Here is a 15,599-nt window from a genome sequence, read left to right as displayed (position 1 = left end):
AGCTTACAGCTCACCTCGGGGCAGGGCTGGGGAGATGGATAAGGCCCCGTTGCCATAGGAAGGGGTTCGGTCTTTACCCTGTGGGCAGTGACAGTCGTTGGAGGGTTTTTAGGGGCATGACAGGGTGCTGCTGTAATATGTCATCCTAGAGCTCACGACAACAGAATCTCCCTGTCGCACTCTGCCTCTTCCAGAGAACTCAGTCCATGGAGTGTCCGGCTTTTAACTCAAGGAGTCAGGCTGCAGGCTCCAGGACGGCTGGACCTGTTTGTTTGAGGGGGTGATGGAGAGAGCCAGGGTTCGGGAGATGGGGGCTCCAGTCCTGGAGCACCTCGTATTGTGCCTGGCATGCAGAAGGGACTCCTCCCCGCGCTCCAATAGACACACACTTCTTGGGCTAAGGGACTCACCGAAGAATCATGGAGTAGCAGAAGCTGGCCCAGGGCCTGGAGTATACCAATGACTCTTTGTTGAGTGTATGAATGAATGAATGCACTGCCATGTGACCTTGAGGCCAGTGTTAAGAGCATGGGCTCTGGAGCCAGACAGTCTTCGAATTGAACCTTACCCCCCACCACTTACAGGGGCTCGATCTTGGGCCACCTCTCCAAGCCTTGGTTTTCCCTGGGAAACATGGAGGTGATAATCGTACCTAGCTCACAGGGGGCTGTGAGAATCCAGTGGGGTAGCACAGGCAAAATACTGAGCTCGGGCCTGCCCAGAGCCACTCTCGATGTTCAGTAGCTCTGCCTGTTGTTATCATAACGTCTCCTCTGTGGGCTCCGTGTCTCCCCTGTCAATACCCTCATTCGGCTGAGCATGCTACAGTGTGCAGCACATCTTCACGTCAGTCAACTAATTTGATCCTCATAGGTTGTTGCTACGAGGCGGCTGAAACAGGGACTGTGAATCCATCTGCAAAGGGGGAAGCTGAGGTCTAGCCTGATGGAGCTGGGTGTTCCTGGCTTCTTGCCCCAAGGGTCGAGCCCATGATCCCACCAGATCTACTACCGTGACAGCGAAAGACCCGTGGCTTCCCTGGGAGACATCTTCCTCCCCAGGAGGCCCCCAAGAAGGGGGTCTACAGCTCAACAGTCCCCCTCAACCAGTCCTCGCCAGGTGCCTGCTCTGTGCCCAGCCTATGTTGGGCATTGATGGCACAGAGAGAAAGCAGATCTGGCCCTTGCCCTTGAGCCACGCACAGGGGAGGCAGAGGTGGGCACTGGCATCCCTGGCACCAAGTGATGGACTCGGGAGCTGGAGAAGGGGATGCAGGGGCCTGCTGGCCCCGGGAGGATGATCACTGAGTGTGGACGGAAGGAGGCATTAGGGAAACGACTCCCAGTGTCTAGCCAGACCGAGAGGGGAGTCAAGGGCATTCCAGGCAGAAGGCACTGTGTGAGCAAAGGCCTAGAGGCAAGAAACACGAGCGGGCAGCGGTGGCGTGGGTGGCGACCGTCTCAGCAACAGGCCCAATCCCTCCCAACCTATGGCTGCTGCCTTCAAACCCTGGCACAGAGAAACAGCTTTCCCCTGCATCCCCGCGTGGCCTCTGAAGCCTTAGATTTCCTGTGAGTGGGCGGCAGATGAGTTGTGGCAGCCAAGAGCCTCGGGGAAGAGAGGTTCGGAGCGGGGGGTGGGGGGGTGGGGGTGGGGGGGTGTTGGGAGGGTTTGCAGACAGACGAGGGGGCCGCTGGGCAGGGGCTCTATCTTGCTGGGTCCCCGAAGGGCAAGCGGGAGCCTGGATTCCGGGAGGGGGCCCAGGGTCACATCCTGACCTGCGGAGACAGGAAACCGGCCGGGTGTCTCAGCAGTTCCCGTCAGGCCGACTACACGGGTCTGCTGTCCTCCTAACAAACCCCAGACAGCCAGAGCTGAAGCAGCCACTGATTCACCCCACTTCTGGGCAAACTCAGGGAACTGACGCTGCCTTGCCCAGCCCCAAGCACACGACTCACGGGGCTCTGGCACTGACTCTTTCCTGGGGAGAGGGGCAGACAAGGCTGCTCGGGCAGAGGGAGGGCAGGGGGCCCACGGGTTCCCCCAGACCATCCTGGGAGGCTGTGAAGGGCTGTGGAAGGCAGTGCCGCCCTCAGACCTGGGCAACGGGTCCTTGCCTGGCACCCACAATTTGCAGCCCCTCTCTGGCCCTTGTCCAGTTGCATCTCCCCTGCCCTGGGTGGGGAATCTGCCGAAGGGACCTGCGTCCCTACCCTGGGAACACAGGACTCCAGAATTCCCTGCCCAGATGCGCTGGGCCTCCTCCCAGGGTTGGATGGGGCTCTTTCTTGTCCTTTCCTCTAGAAGGGGCACTGCACGGCTGGGGTCAGCTCCCTTAGACCTGAAGGCTGGGTGAGGTGACTAAGGGTGGACACTGATGGTGCAGAGAGAAAGCAGACCTGGCCCCTGCCCCGGAGCCGCTCCTGGGGGAGGCAGAGGTGGGCGTCAGCAGCCCTGGTACTGAGTGATGGGCTCAGCAATGGGGGCACAGGGGGCTGGGAGGAGAGAGCATGGCAGAGCTTGGGCATCCAGGCTGGTTTTCCACACGTGTCCGTGTGAAGAGAAGCAAGGTGGGCTGGGGCCGGGGGCTGTCATATATGTTCTTGTGCCAGGCCTTGCAGACATTAGGGGCAAGCTTGGTGGAGGGGCATGGGCTGGGGGTCAGACAGACTGGGCAGGGATTGCATCTGCTCTCTCAGTGCTGTGCCCCCAGTGTTCAGCTCAGGGTCAGTCCAGGTACTGGATGGATGGACGGACGGATGGGTCGGTGGGTGAATAACGGAAGGAAGGGGAAATATACGTGGGTATAAGCATTTGCCTGTTGTCCATCCCCAAGAGGTTGGCGGTGTCACTGACAGTTTGCGGGTGTTACTCTTGATCTCTGCCGAGCTCCTTGATGACAGGCTTACGCCTTCTTTCCTGTCCCCCTTTGACAGCATAGAAGCCCCAGGCTGGGCCCAGTGCTGGTCTCTCAGACAAATGAACTGGGGATGTGGGGAGAACACGGGCTGACCAGGGACCCTCAGCTGGGGAGAGGAGCATGCCTCTCCTGGGTGTTCTGGAAGCCCACCCTGTAGCCACCTGGCTGGAGACCATGACCCCCAGATGCCAGTGGGAGCCCCAGGAGGCCAGATGGAACGTCACTGAGCCCAGCTCCTCCCTGCACAGAGGGGGAGACTGAGGCCCAGAGAGGGGAAGCTGCAGGGTGGCGTGGCTGAAGTAGGTCCCAATTCCAGCTAACTGCTGCCCAGCTCTAATGCCAGCCTCCTCAGCCCCCAAACCATGGCACTCCTCTGGATGAGCGGGCAGGGAGAGAACCGGCAATAGTGAAAGCCAATCTAGCAATACTACCATGGGCACTGGACAACCCGCTTTGCAGGCAGACTCTCACTGAATCCTCACAAGTCTATGAAGTGGGTATATTGTTCAGCCCATTTTCCAGATCAGGAAGCCAAGGCCCAGAGAGAGGAAGTAACTGCCCAGGGTCACAAGCGAATGACTGAGCCCGGGTTTGAATTCAGGTCAGTCTGGCTTTGCCCCCCTTCACCCGTTACCCTGCCTGCATGTGCCGTCTGAGTCTGCTGGGGTGGACAGAGGACGGCTGGCTCCAATCTGGCCGGCTCCAGTCAGGCCCTCGGAGTGGGGGGGCTGCAGGCAGCCCCGAGGCTCCACTCCTAGAAGAATTGCTGGAAGCGACTTTCTATAAGTGGCTACTAGCACTCAGGACCTCCTCACCGAAATCTCCCCTTCCCGCCACTGACTGCTGGGCCAACAATGGCATCTGTGGGACACGGGCACAAAAATAGAAACATGGTCTCCCGCCCACTGGCTCAGGGAGGGGGCCGGGGCGGGCCCAGGCCGGCCCAGGTTGCAGAGTTGGGGGAGAGGGCTTGGCTGGCCTGCCCGCCTCGCTGGGCTCCCGGAATTCCCAGGATGACATTGGGAAGACTGGGAGCTTGGGGTGGGGGGCAAGGCAGGCCCCTTTCTTAGCCTTTGGGCTCCAGGCTGGGAGGGAAGAGGGAAGTCGGCGTGTGAGTGACCACACTGATGAGTCAGGGCCATGGGATGGAAATGTTTGCTGTGGAAACCCTGACTGGGTTTTTCTGGTAACCAGCTGGCCTTCGGCTTGGCCCAGGGGCTCAGAGACCCCAGGGAGCCCAGCCAGCTGAGTTTCCACATGACTCGCTTGCTGTGTGGCCCTGGCCCCTTCCTGCCCCTCTTTGGGCCTCAGCCCCCACCCCCTTCCCAGCCCCCAACTCTACAGGGAGGGACTTGGTGACAACTGAATTGGGGGATTGGTATGTGAGCCCTGGGAGCACAGCCAGATGTCATGACAAACGTCACCAAACTCCAGTCTCCTAACCCCCTCACCCTCAGCATAACCCGACCCTGACCTCTACTTCTCTTTTTTAACTTCCTTTGTCCCGAACCCCACCTGGTTTTGGTTCCCAACCCTGTCTTACTCCCATTTCACAGATGGGGAAACTGAGGCACAGAGAAACTGGGACAGTTACAGAGCGGCAGCAGGAACGGATGTTCACAGGGCTCTTTCCTCCCAGCTCAGGGGCTGCGCTCCCAGTCGCTCTGTCACCTGCAACGCTCTCGGCCTGCGGGTGCCCACCCAAGGGCAGAGGAGGGATCTCCCCATCTGCAGCAGCCATGGCACCTCCAAACCATGGAGCCCATCTATTCACCATGTATGGGCCTCAAGGTCTACTCCTCTGTGGGAGGGCAGACAGATGGGGCTGGACAGTGATGAACTGTGGGGCAGTCTGGGGAGCGGCAGGATTGAGAGGAAGGACACGGTCCAGGTGAGCTATCCAGGGGTCCAGGCACCCACTCTGGCACCAGGCTGATGTGCACTGGGCGCCTGACTTCATCACTCACCTTGGCACGTGACCTCCCTGTCCCCGATGGCTGCATCTGTGAAATGGGAGAGTACCTGACCCTGCTTCATGAGAGCATGCGCAACTTTCACAGCACAGGACCGGGCACAGATTAGGTTGAACCACGTGAAATTACTGATATTTGATTGTTGTTTCTTTAAAAGCTTTATCGTGAAAACATTTGCCTGTTTAAAGTGTACAGTTGAGTGGTTTTTATCAAATACACAGAGTTCTGCAATCATATTCGATTGTTCAAGCTAATAATACATAGGCAACTAAGGCAAGGAAGCTGGGGTGGGTGCATTCTTGATGGTTCAGACAGGTCAGCAGTGCCCGGGCCTTTCCTGACACCGCCGAGGTGGGTCTTCCTTCACTCCGGTTAATTTCGAGTACTGATCACAATCCTGGAACAAAATGTCAGTTCTGACCTTTAGATTGGTGTTTCATATTTTGCCAGAATATGATATTAAATCCAGTATTTAATTCTTCAAGTGTTTAGAATGCATAATATTTTTAAAAATTTATGAAACAAGGTATTTCAAAATCCAAAAGTTATAACCCCATTAGAAAACATAAATTAATCAAAAATGTGAACTTATACAAACATAAATTTGAGACACATCATTCTACTATAAATTAGTATAAAAGTGATTATTCAAAAAATAGGCAACATAAATAGCTCACTAAAATGAAAAAAAATATTTATGAAACATTGAAAATGAAACATTATTTGCTTTTCTGTTGTTGTTTCAAAGAGCAAACTTACAAAGCGTGATTATGGTGTCATTTTTAGGTAACGGAAATATTTCTGGCAGATTTTTCCAGCAGCTGAAACACTCTCCGGCTCTGTGACATCAGTTGGGGAAATGGCCCAGAGATAATTAGAAGTTAAATCTAAAAACTTTCCACTGATGTCTTCATCTTGAAATATCTGTCTCCTTTTTGATAAGTTTGAGGAGATTTGGGGAGGGTCAGCTTTTTGTCTCTTTGGAGAGACTGCCAGCTTTTGAGAGCCTCTGGAGTTTGTGTTTCAGTCAAGTGTTTCCATCTGTCTTTGTCCTCGTGAGGACGGGGCTTCTGAGGCCTATACCTGTCTCAGTTTCAGGAGTCACCTGTTCATACTCCATTGGTTCAGAGAGTCTTTGAGCAGAGCAGGGGTTCTTCTTTCGATAGAAGCTTTGCCTTGTGGATTGCTGTGTTCTTTTTCTTCTTGAGAATAAGGAGGTATAGAAAAACGTGATGGGACAGGATAGCGGTTGAGAGTAGAGGCCTGCCCAGGTCCAGATCTTAGCTCCATACTTACTTGCTGTGTGATCATGGGCAAATGACTTCACCTCTTTGTGCCCCACTTCCTCCTCTGTGAGCGAGAATAACAACGGTACCTACCTCTTCGGGTTGTCGTGGGGATTAAGTGAGTCAATGTGTAAAGCACTTAGAATAGTCCAAGCACTTAGTAAGCACTATATAAGTGTGAGGTATTAATTAATGTTGTAGTCGTTGTTATGAAAGCATTCTAAATGCGTACACCATGATCAATTAAAATTTTTAATGCAGTCGGTACCTCTCAAGACACAAATGATTTCAACTTACATTTCTTATAAAATATCAAAATAATGGTATTACTCAACAAAATATGAGTAGTTAGTGCTTTAAAATAGTAAAGCAAACAGGAATACTGCAAACTGGGGAGGGTTTGATGCCTCAACGCTGTTGCATAGGGACAGAGAAAGGGCACAGGGTACTCTCTAAGTCACACAGGCGTTTGCAGGCCTGGTACACAGCAGGTGCTCTGTGGAAATAATAAACCTCAACTGACTACTGGATAAAGTTCAGGTTCATTGCATTTACTTATTTATTTTCATGGAAAGGCATTTTATTTTATTTTATTTATTTTTTTGCGGTACGCGGGCCTCTCACTGTTGTGGCCTCTCCCGTTGCGGAGCACAGGCTCTGGACACACAGGCTCAGCGGCCATGGCTCACGGGCCCAGCCGCTCCGTGGCATGTGGGATCTTCCTGGACTGGGGCACGAACCCGTGTCCCCTGCATCAGCAGGCGGACTCTCAACCACTGCGCCACCAGGGAAGCCCAAGGCATTTTATTTTAAATATAGCCGTGTGTACATGTCAATCCCAAACTCCCAATCTATCCCTCCCCGCTACCCTTAAAGAAACATCTCCTTGGATTTGCTGGGACTCATCTCCTTCATTCGTTCAGCAAATATTTTTTCTGGGTACCTCCTGAGGGCCAGGCACTGTGCTGGGCTCTGGGAGACAGGAGTGGACAAGCTGGGCAGGGAGAATGGAGTGGAAGCTTACAGTAAATGAGTCGTCACTACTGATCTGGTGGCACAGCCTGTGCAATCTGACTGGTCTCTGTATGTGTCTCTCCCCTGCCCCCGTTCCAGGAGGTGTCAGTGCTGGAGCTGACTCTGCAGACATCCAAGCACAATGGCACCCTGCCCCGAGAGGTGCTTCTGGTCCTCAGCACTAACAAGACCATCTTCCTGAAGTTGCAGGCTCCGGGAATCCCACTCCACCTGGCCTACGTGAGTGTGTTACCTCCAGCCCCAGCCTCAGGCACGGGCCTGCTGTCCACCTCTGTGGGCCAGGGTCCCCTACTTCTCATTTTCATTCTGACATTATTCACCAGGGCCCTGCCTGGTGAATCCCATAGGGCCCTGACAGGGAGAACGCAAAGGGCAACAGAACCTGGGATAAAGAGCCCAAACCTGGAGGTGGGAATCAGGTTGATGTGCAACCCTGGCCAACTCCAATCCCCTCTCATAGCCTCAGTTTTCCCATATGTGCAGTGGGAGAATTGAGGTAGTCCCATAAAATAACCTTGTCACTGTCTTTGAGAAAGTTACAAGACATAAATTTGAAAATATTTAAGTGCAGACGAAAAAGGCCAGGAAGAAACCTAACAATGATGGACTTCCCTGGCCGTCCAGTGGTTAAGACTCCACGCTTCCAATGCAGGGGGCACGGGTTTGATCCCTGGTCAGGGAACTAAGATTCTGCATGCTGCATGGAGTGGCCCCAAAACCAAAACCAAAACCAAACAAAAGAAACCTAACAATGCGTTATCGGTAGTTATGGGGAATTCCCTGGTGAAAAACCAAACAAAACAGTACTTATGGCTGGGGAGTGGGATTCGGAGAGATATCTGTTTTGTTCTTTAAACTTTGTTGAATTTGCAAGATTTGCTATAATTAGCATGGCCTAAGTTGGAGAAAAATTATTTTTAAAAAATTCAGATAGTAAGTGTCAGACACATCCACCAGAGAGAGGAGGTCCACTGTCCGGGACCCACAGAAAGGAAGTTCAGGGCTGGAGGAGGTGGGGCGGACCACGGCACTGCCCCCTCCACATGGAAGGCCCTGGGAGGTGATCCCCAGATGCGAGCAGCTGTTGTTTACAGCCAGAGAAAGCAGAGGGGAGGGAGCCAGAGCCCGGGGGAGAGCAAAGATAACAAATGCGAGAGAGACACAGGAAGAAAAATGGCAACGGAAAGAGGGTGGGCCTGTTGTGAGAGGAATAGACAGACTCTCAGAGAGACCACAGAGTTCCAGCAGCGGGAGAGAGGAGCTGGGGACCTGAAGAGAGGCCCAGATCCAGGGCTGCCTGGGAGACGGGCCCAGACACGGAGAGAAGTTGAGGGGGTGCGGGACTGGCGGCAGGGGCAGCACAGAGGCAGACGGGGCTGGCCAGCCCGGACGGCCCTGGGAGGGAAGTTGCAAGCCTAACGAAAGCCAACCAGGAGGGCAGAGCCGACCGACCCCACGCGGCACATCCCTCAGCTCCCAGTGCGGGAAACCGAGATCCTGCCACGGCTCCTCCTTCCTCTCGACTCTCCCCTTTCCCCTTCCCATTCCCGGACGCCCTGGCGGCCCAACCCCGGGATCTAGGTCCGGCGGCGGGGTTCCGGGTGACGCAGGGCCCGTGAAAAGCGCCCGGCCGGAAGGTTGCAGCAGCCGCCGGCTCCGACCTCCGCCAAGCCTTCCTTCCCCCCTCCCTCCCCCGACCCACGCTAAGAATACATGGCCGGGGGGCCGGGCCGGGGGCATCTCCGGAGCCGCGCGCGGCCTCGGCCCGCAATTTCCGGAGCCGGGCCCCCGCAGCCGGAGCCGGGACGCTGCTGGAGGGACAGAGAGCCTCACGGGGGCGCAGGCCTCTGTGCCAGACCCAGCGCCAGGAGACTGAGAAACGCCTTGCCCTTTAATCCCTATTACATCCCCATTTTACAGAGCTGACCCTGAGGGTCAGATGGGTAAAAGTCCCCCCACCCCCAGACTCTCCAGCTCTAACCCACTGCCCCAGCCCTTCCATGCAGGCGGGCGCTGAGTTCCTCACCCAGGTGCTCATCACTTTGCCCCCCTGTTACAGTCCTGCTCCATTCCAGGTGGACCATTCTATGGTGTCTTGCCTACTGCCACTGTCCGGCAGTCCCCCTTAGTATCTAACCTGAAGCCCTTATGCTGCTGCTGCTTCAGCGCATGCCTCTGGCTTTGGAGATAGATGGAAAAGGAACTCTCTTGAGTCTGTGGCCCCAACAGCTTCCTCTGAACCCTTTGACTTCACCAGAGTACCTACACCAGGAAGTCTTTCCTAGTTCCTTCCCCAGCCCAGCAGAGTCTCTCCTGAGGCGTGGGCAGTGGAGGCAGTGAGGTGCTGGAGCCACCCAGATTCTCATCCCTGTCCATCCAGGGGACGTGTCCTGCTCCTTTGTTTCTTATTAAATAATATGCTCTGTCTTCTGTGTTTCAAATGACTTGAGGCGTGACTAGTTTCTGGATGGTAAGATCCCTCAGAGCAGGGACCACCCCTGTTTGTCCTTCATTCATTCATGAATTCGTCCATTTCTTCTCTCTTGCCTTCTCCCTTCCCACGTGCAGAGAGCACCTGCCATGTGCCAGGCATTAGGGAGAAGCTGCCATGTCAGGATCCCAGTGCTGGGCCTTGGGCCCAGCACGAAGTTAGACAAATATTACTCAGTGCCTACTACGTGTCAGGTCCCCTGCAGGGGTGGGCGAGGCAGGCGTTGTCCCTCACAGACCTTAGAGTGTGGGGGAAACAGACAGTAACCACAGATGTCGTTAAGTGTGGGCTGAATGAGGATGCCTATGGAGGGGTGCGAGGGTGATGTTTGGACAGGTGGAGGCACGTGGTTGTGTGTCCATCCAGCTCCCCAGGTGTAGGAAGGAGATGGGCAGATCTGGCTCTGGGGGAGCCCTAGTCAGGGGACTGTGAGCTAACTTCAGGTCCACCAGCCTCAGCACCCTCAGGCCTGGCCTCCTCTGCTCAGCCAAACCGCTGCCTCCTCAGATTATCTCCTGACCTCCTGCATGGGACAGAGGGGACTCAGGCCCAGGAACAGCACCCTGAGCCTTCACATATCTCCCCAGAACCCCAACCTGGTCATCTTCCAAGAGCCCACAGAGGTCAACACCACACAGCTGCCACCCTTCACTACCAAGGGTGAGCTCCTCAACTGGGCGGATACAAAGGGCCCCGTCACCTCTGCTGCTGAGCTGAACAACCCCCAAAGCATCCTCCTCCGTCTGGACCAAGGTCAGCTTCCCCAACAGCCTCTCTGGGTTCGGGACTCGGCTCTGGAGGAATGTGAATTCCCCTGGCTCATTCCTCGGATGTGGACACTGAGGCACTGAGAGGGGATGTGATTTGCCCCAGGTCACACAGAGCAAGTCAGTGCGCTCTTAGGACAGCGATTACCCCTGCACCAAATGTTAGGTTGAACCATGTGAAATTGCTGTGCTCTGTCAGTTTCCTGAACTACAAAAACAGCGCTTTCTTCTTATTTGTTGTGCACCTACTAGGCACCAAGCCCTATGCTAGGCATTTGGGGACTTTGTGGGGGACAGACCCAGACCCTGCCCTCCTGGAGCTGGCACTGTGGTGGGGAGATGATAATAAATATGTACACAAACAAATTCTATAATTTCATGTCATGGTAAATTCTATAAGAAAGATAAGAGGGGGATGATGTGCTGGTGGTTGCAGGGCTGCATCCCTAGCATTATGCCATGAGTTCATACCTTAAATTAACCCTGTCTTGACAGATGAGGAAACAGAGGCCAGGGACTTCCCCTGGGTCCCTCTGCTGTAAGTGGTGGAGGGGTGATTTGAACCCCGGTCCTCCCATGCCCCTCACTCTTTGCTCCTCCATCCTGCCTCCCCCACCGTTTCTGTGGCTGAGGGTGGGCCTCTGTATTAGATGCCAGGCTGCTCGAGGAGGAGACATAAGTGCGCTTGTCTCCGCAGCCCCGAGGTCACCGTCTTCCTGCAGTCTGGAACCCCACAAGGACATGGGCCACACACTCGAATGGAGCCCTAACGCCCAGGCCTCCGTCCGGGGCTGCCGCTTGGAAGGTGTGGCTGGCCACAAGGAGGCGCACATCCTGAGGGTCCTGCCGGGCCCAGAGGCCTGGTAAGGGTGCCCGCCCCACCCCCCCAGCCCCACCCCTTATAAAGCCCCGCCTCTGTCCAAGCCTCAGCCCCGCCCCTGGCCTGGTCAGAGTACTGTCACCCCCACCTATCTCGGGGCCCCGCGCATTTCCTCGTCCACCCCACGGACCCACGACCGACCAGGTTAAGAGCGCAGTCGCTGCCCACCCGACCCCAGGTCTTGTCCCTGACCCGCAAGTCCAGGTCAAGCACCAACCCTCCACACCCCGTCCCCTGCACCCCGCACCACCGCCCGCTCTGATGCGGGGGTCTGTCTCCCCACAGGCCCCGGACAGTGACCGTGAAGGTGGAGCTGAGCTGTGCTTCGAGGGATCCCGACGCCGCCGTGCTCATCCTTCAGGGTCCACCCTACGTGTCCTGGCTCATCGACGCCAACCACAACATGCAGATCTGGGTGAGACCCCGTTCAGGTCTCCCCAAGGCTCCCCAAAGAAGAAAACCAAACTCCCTGCACCATCACCCCAGCCCTGAGGCTTTATACGTGATGATCCTTCTGCCCCCAACCTCTCCTTCTGTGCACTATCTATTCTTCCTTCGGACCTTCACCTAGATGTTACCTCCTCCAGGAAGTCTTCCATGATCCCTTAGGGAGGCCCCTAACCCAGCCCACAGGGTCAGGAAAGTTTCCTGGAGAGGTGAACTCCAAGCTGAGTTGAAAGACGAACAGGAACCCGTAGATGAGGGGAGGTGGCCCAGGCAGGGGAAACAGCAGGAGCGAAGGAGAGAGCAGGATCGAGGCCTGGCAGACCCTCACTGGCTTGCAGGTGCCCCCGCCAGGCTGTGTGCCCCCTGACTGTGTCTGTAGCTCCCTGCTCTGCCTCTCTCCCTGTCATTAGACCACTGGTGAATACTCCTTCAAGATCTTTCCGGAGAAGAACATCCCTGGCTTCCACCTCCCAAACACAACGCAAGGCCTGCTGGGGGAGGCCCGGAGGCTCAACGCCAGTGTAGTAGCGTCCTTTGTGGAGCTCCCTCTGGCCAGTGTCGTCTCTCTGAGGGCACCCAGCTGTGGTGAGCACCCGGATCCCTCCCGCGCCCCCCTCCCTTCCCTTGCCCTCTCCTTGGATCTGTAGCCACGCCCAGCTGCTGTGCGTGCTGGGCAAGTTGCATCCGCTGGTCAGAGCCCCGTTTTCCTCATCTGCATCTCAGGCGCCCTGAGAGTACCTATAGCTGTAGAGGTGCTTAGTGCTTAAGAACACAGCGAGCCCGCAGTGACTGTCTGCCGGCTGCCTCTGCTGCCCTGCAGGCAGTGGGCTGCAGCCCTCACCCACACCGGTCCAGACCACCCCTCCCAAGGAGGGCTGCAACCAGGAGCTGCTCCTGTCCCTGATCCAGCCCAAGTGCTCCGACGACGTCATGACTCTGGTACTCAACAAAGATCTCATCTCGGTAAGGGAACTCCTGGCCTCCGGCCCAGCTGACATGGGCAACTGGTCCTTCCTCTAGCCCAAGAATCTTGGGGTCCTAATCCAGGCAGGAGGACAAATCATAGCCCTCGGCAAGCGTCAGTTTTTCCACTTGTAAAATGGGGTTGATAATGGTCCCTACCATGTGGTGAGAATTACATGAGGTCTGACGACCCAGCCAGATGTGGAACAGTAAGTGCTCAATAAATAGATACTAGGTAGGCGTCATTATTAATCCGAAATGGAGGCTGAGCTGAGTGGCCACTTAGAATATCTATACAGTATGATCTCTGCCTAATTGAAGAACAAAGATGTTTATTATAAACATAACACAGGCTTTTTTAAATGTGGAAAAAATTAGAAGAAAATCTCAATCACCCCATCCAAAGACAATGGCTACCAACAATTTGGTGGATTTCTTTCTGGAATGTTTTCTCTGTGTATTTGTTATACAGTGTAATCATATTGGATGCAATTGTCTGTTTCCTGCTATATTCATTTAATGTATTCTTTAAACTTTGACATATGTACTTAATAATATCACTTTTTGATTATATTTTTAACATTGATTTATTTATTTGGCTGCGCCGGGACTCAGTTGTGGCAGGCGGGCTCTTAGTTGTGGCATGTGGGATCTTTAGTTGAGGCTTGCATGCGGGATCTAGTTCCCTGACCGGGGACTGAACCCAGGCCCCTGGAATTGGGAGCATGGTCTATTAACCTCTGGGCCACCAGGGAAGCCCCAATAACATCACTTTAAAAGCACATCCAGGGGGCTTCCCTGGTGGCGCAGTGGTTGAGAGTCCGCCTGCCGATGCAGGGGACACGGGTTCGTGCCCCGGTCCGGGAAGATCCCACATGCCGTGGAGTGGCTGGGCCTGTGAGCCATGGCCGCTGAGCCTGAGCGTCCGGAGCCTGTGCTCCGCAACGGGAGAGGCCACAACAGTGAGAGGCCCGCGTACCGCAAAAAAAAAAAAAAAAAAAAAAGCACATCCAGTCCCATGATATTGACATGCCATAATTAACTCCTCCTCCCTCGTTAGACATTTGGGTTGTTTCCAATTCTGTAATATTATAAATATGCAGAAAGTGTCCTTGTGCATATGAAATTTTTCTTTAAATAGGATTATTTTCTTAGGATGGGTTTCCACATTAGTGAGATTTCTGGGTCAAAATGAGTGAACATTCTGGAAGTTTTGATACATGTTGCCAACCGGCTTTCCAATAGATGATTCCAATTTTCATGGCTGATTAATGAGAACACTTTGACTCTCTCTCTCCCCAAATTATTATTTTTTGTCTAAAAAACTTTTTGCTGATGTGAGAGTGGGAACGCTGTGTTCTATTCTTTTTTTTTTTTTTTTTGGCGGTACGCGGGCCTCTCACTGCTGTGGCCTCTTCCGTTGCGGAGCACAGGCTCCGGACGCGCAGGCTCAGCGGCCATGGCTCACGGGCCCAGCCGCTCCGCGGCATGTGGGATCTTCCCGGACCGGGGCACGAACCCGCGTCCCCTGCATCGGCAGGCGGACTCTCAACCACTGCGCCACCAGGGAAGCCCTCTGTTCTTGTTTGAATTTCTACTTCTTTGATTAGTAGTGAGTTTGGGCTTGGCTTCGTGCGACTGATAATAACCAAAGTCTCTGTGTGCGTTGTAACTTGGTATTTTTCTTGATGATTTTTATTAGCTTTTTACATGAAGAAAGACATTTGTGGCCCTTTGTCCATCATTCTTATTGAAATAATCTCTCCCGGTTTGTTAGAGTTCTTTAAATTTTCGCCAGAGTGTTTTTTAATTTTTTGGACATTTGAAAACGTTGGGCCATCCTAGCTGGTCATCTTTTCCTTTGTGATTTTTTTTCTAGTCTTTCCGAGGCAGGAAATCTCTCTGCCAGAGCCTTGACAAGTCATGCATGTTCTCAATGACGTTTAACTCTACATCCATGTGGAAGTCTTTTGGGGTGTGGGGTATTGGGGCCTAGGTGAAGCCCCACCTGTCTGCGGCCCATCTCCCCCTCCTCCCTTGCCTCTGCGTGGCCAGACAGATGTCTGGGAGGTGGAGGACCAGCGATGGCTGGCATTACTGCTGTCCTGTCCCAAGAGGTCTGGATGCATACACTGTAATCCATCGATCTTTGAAACATTACACTCCAGTTAAAAAGAATGTTCTAGATCTATAGTATAAACACAGAAAGATGTCTGTGATTTATTGTTCAGTGAAAAAACCAAGCTAAAGCATGAAGGACGGTATGATGCCATTTGTTAAAGATGAGTGGAAAGAAAGGGACTTCCCCAGCGGTCCAGTGATTAAGATTCTGAGCTCCCACTGCAGGGGGAACTAAGATCCCGCACGCCGGGCAGCACGGCCAAAAAAAAAAAGGAAAAAAGAAACCAACAAAGCCACACAATTTCTCTGAGTATATATGTCTGTAGAGAAGGAAACACTCATGATGTCACAGATCTTATTGCTAAGTACAAAAGTGCTTGTCAAGTTCAGGAAAAGTAGTCTTAAATGGTGTGGGATGATGAAAACTAACAAAAATGGGGAAAGGAACAGAGGCATGGCTGTGATTTGGGACCCCTGGGGGGTGGTCAGTCCTTGGTGCTGGGGTGTGATGGACAGGTCCCCGGGAGCCCCGAGCCTCCTGACCGTTCCCCCCACCCCCCAACCCTGGCCCAGACTCTGAGGTGCACCATCACGAGCCTGACCTTCTGGGACTCCAGCTGCCAGGCTGAGGACAGAGATGACCAGCTTGTCTTGCGCAGCGGCTACTCCAGCTGTGGCATGATAGTGACAGAAAATGTGATCAGTAATGAGGTAAG

General features: G+C 54.1%; 1 protein-coding gene across 2 annotated transcripts in view; it reads left to right on the top strand.

The window, feature by feature from the left end:
* ENG (endoglin) overlaps positions 1–15,599 on the top strand; it is a 30,032-nt gene that overhangs the window by 9,881 nt on the left and 4,552 nt on the right. Inside the window, exons 3-9 of one of the 2 annotated variants that reach the window (XM_022578661.2) lie at positions 7,293–7,433; positions 10,293–10,458; positions 11,170–11,335; positions 11,638–11,767; positions 12,210–12,384; positions 12,620–12,762; positions 15,457–15,594. In XM_022578661.2, the coding sequence (XP_022434369.1) occupies positions 7,293–7,433; positions 10,293–10,458; positions 11,170–11,335; positions 11,638–11,767; positions 12,210–12,384; positions 12,620–12,762; positions 15,457–15,594 (1,059 nt within the window). The remainder of the gene's footprint in view (positions 1–7,292; positions 7,434–10,292; positions 10,459–11,169; positions 11,336–11,637; positions 11,768–12,209; positions 12,385–12,619; positions 12,763–15,456; positions 15,595–15,599) is intronic. The other variant, XM_089913779.1, reaches the window with a different exon arrangement.

This window comes from Delphinapterus leucas, chromosome 6, assembly GCF_059928025.1.
Source record: "Delphinapterus leucas isolate spDelLeu-1000000601 "Yukka" chromosome 6, BTC_Dleu_Yukka2, whole genome shotgun sequence".
Lineage (NCBI taxonomy): Eukaryota > Metazoa > Chordata > Mammalia > Artiodactyla > Monodontidae > Delphinapterus > Delphinapterus leucas.
This window is presented reverse-complemented; position numbering and strand designations above follow the sequence as displayed.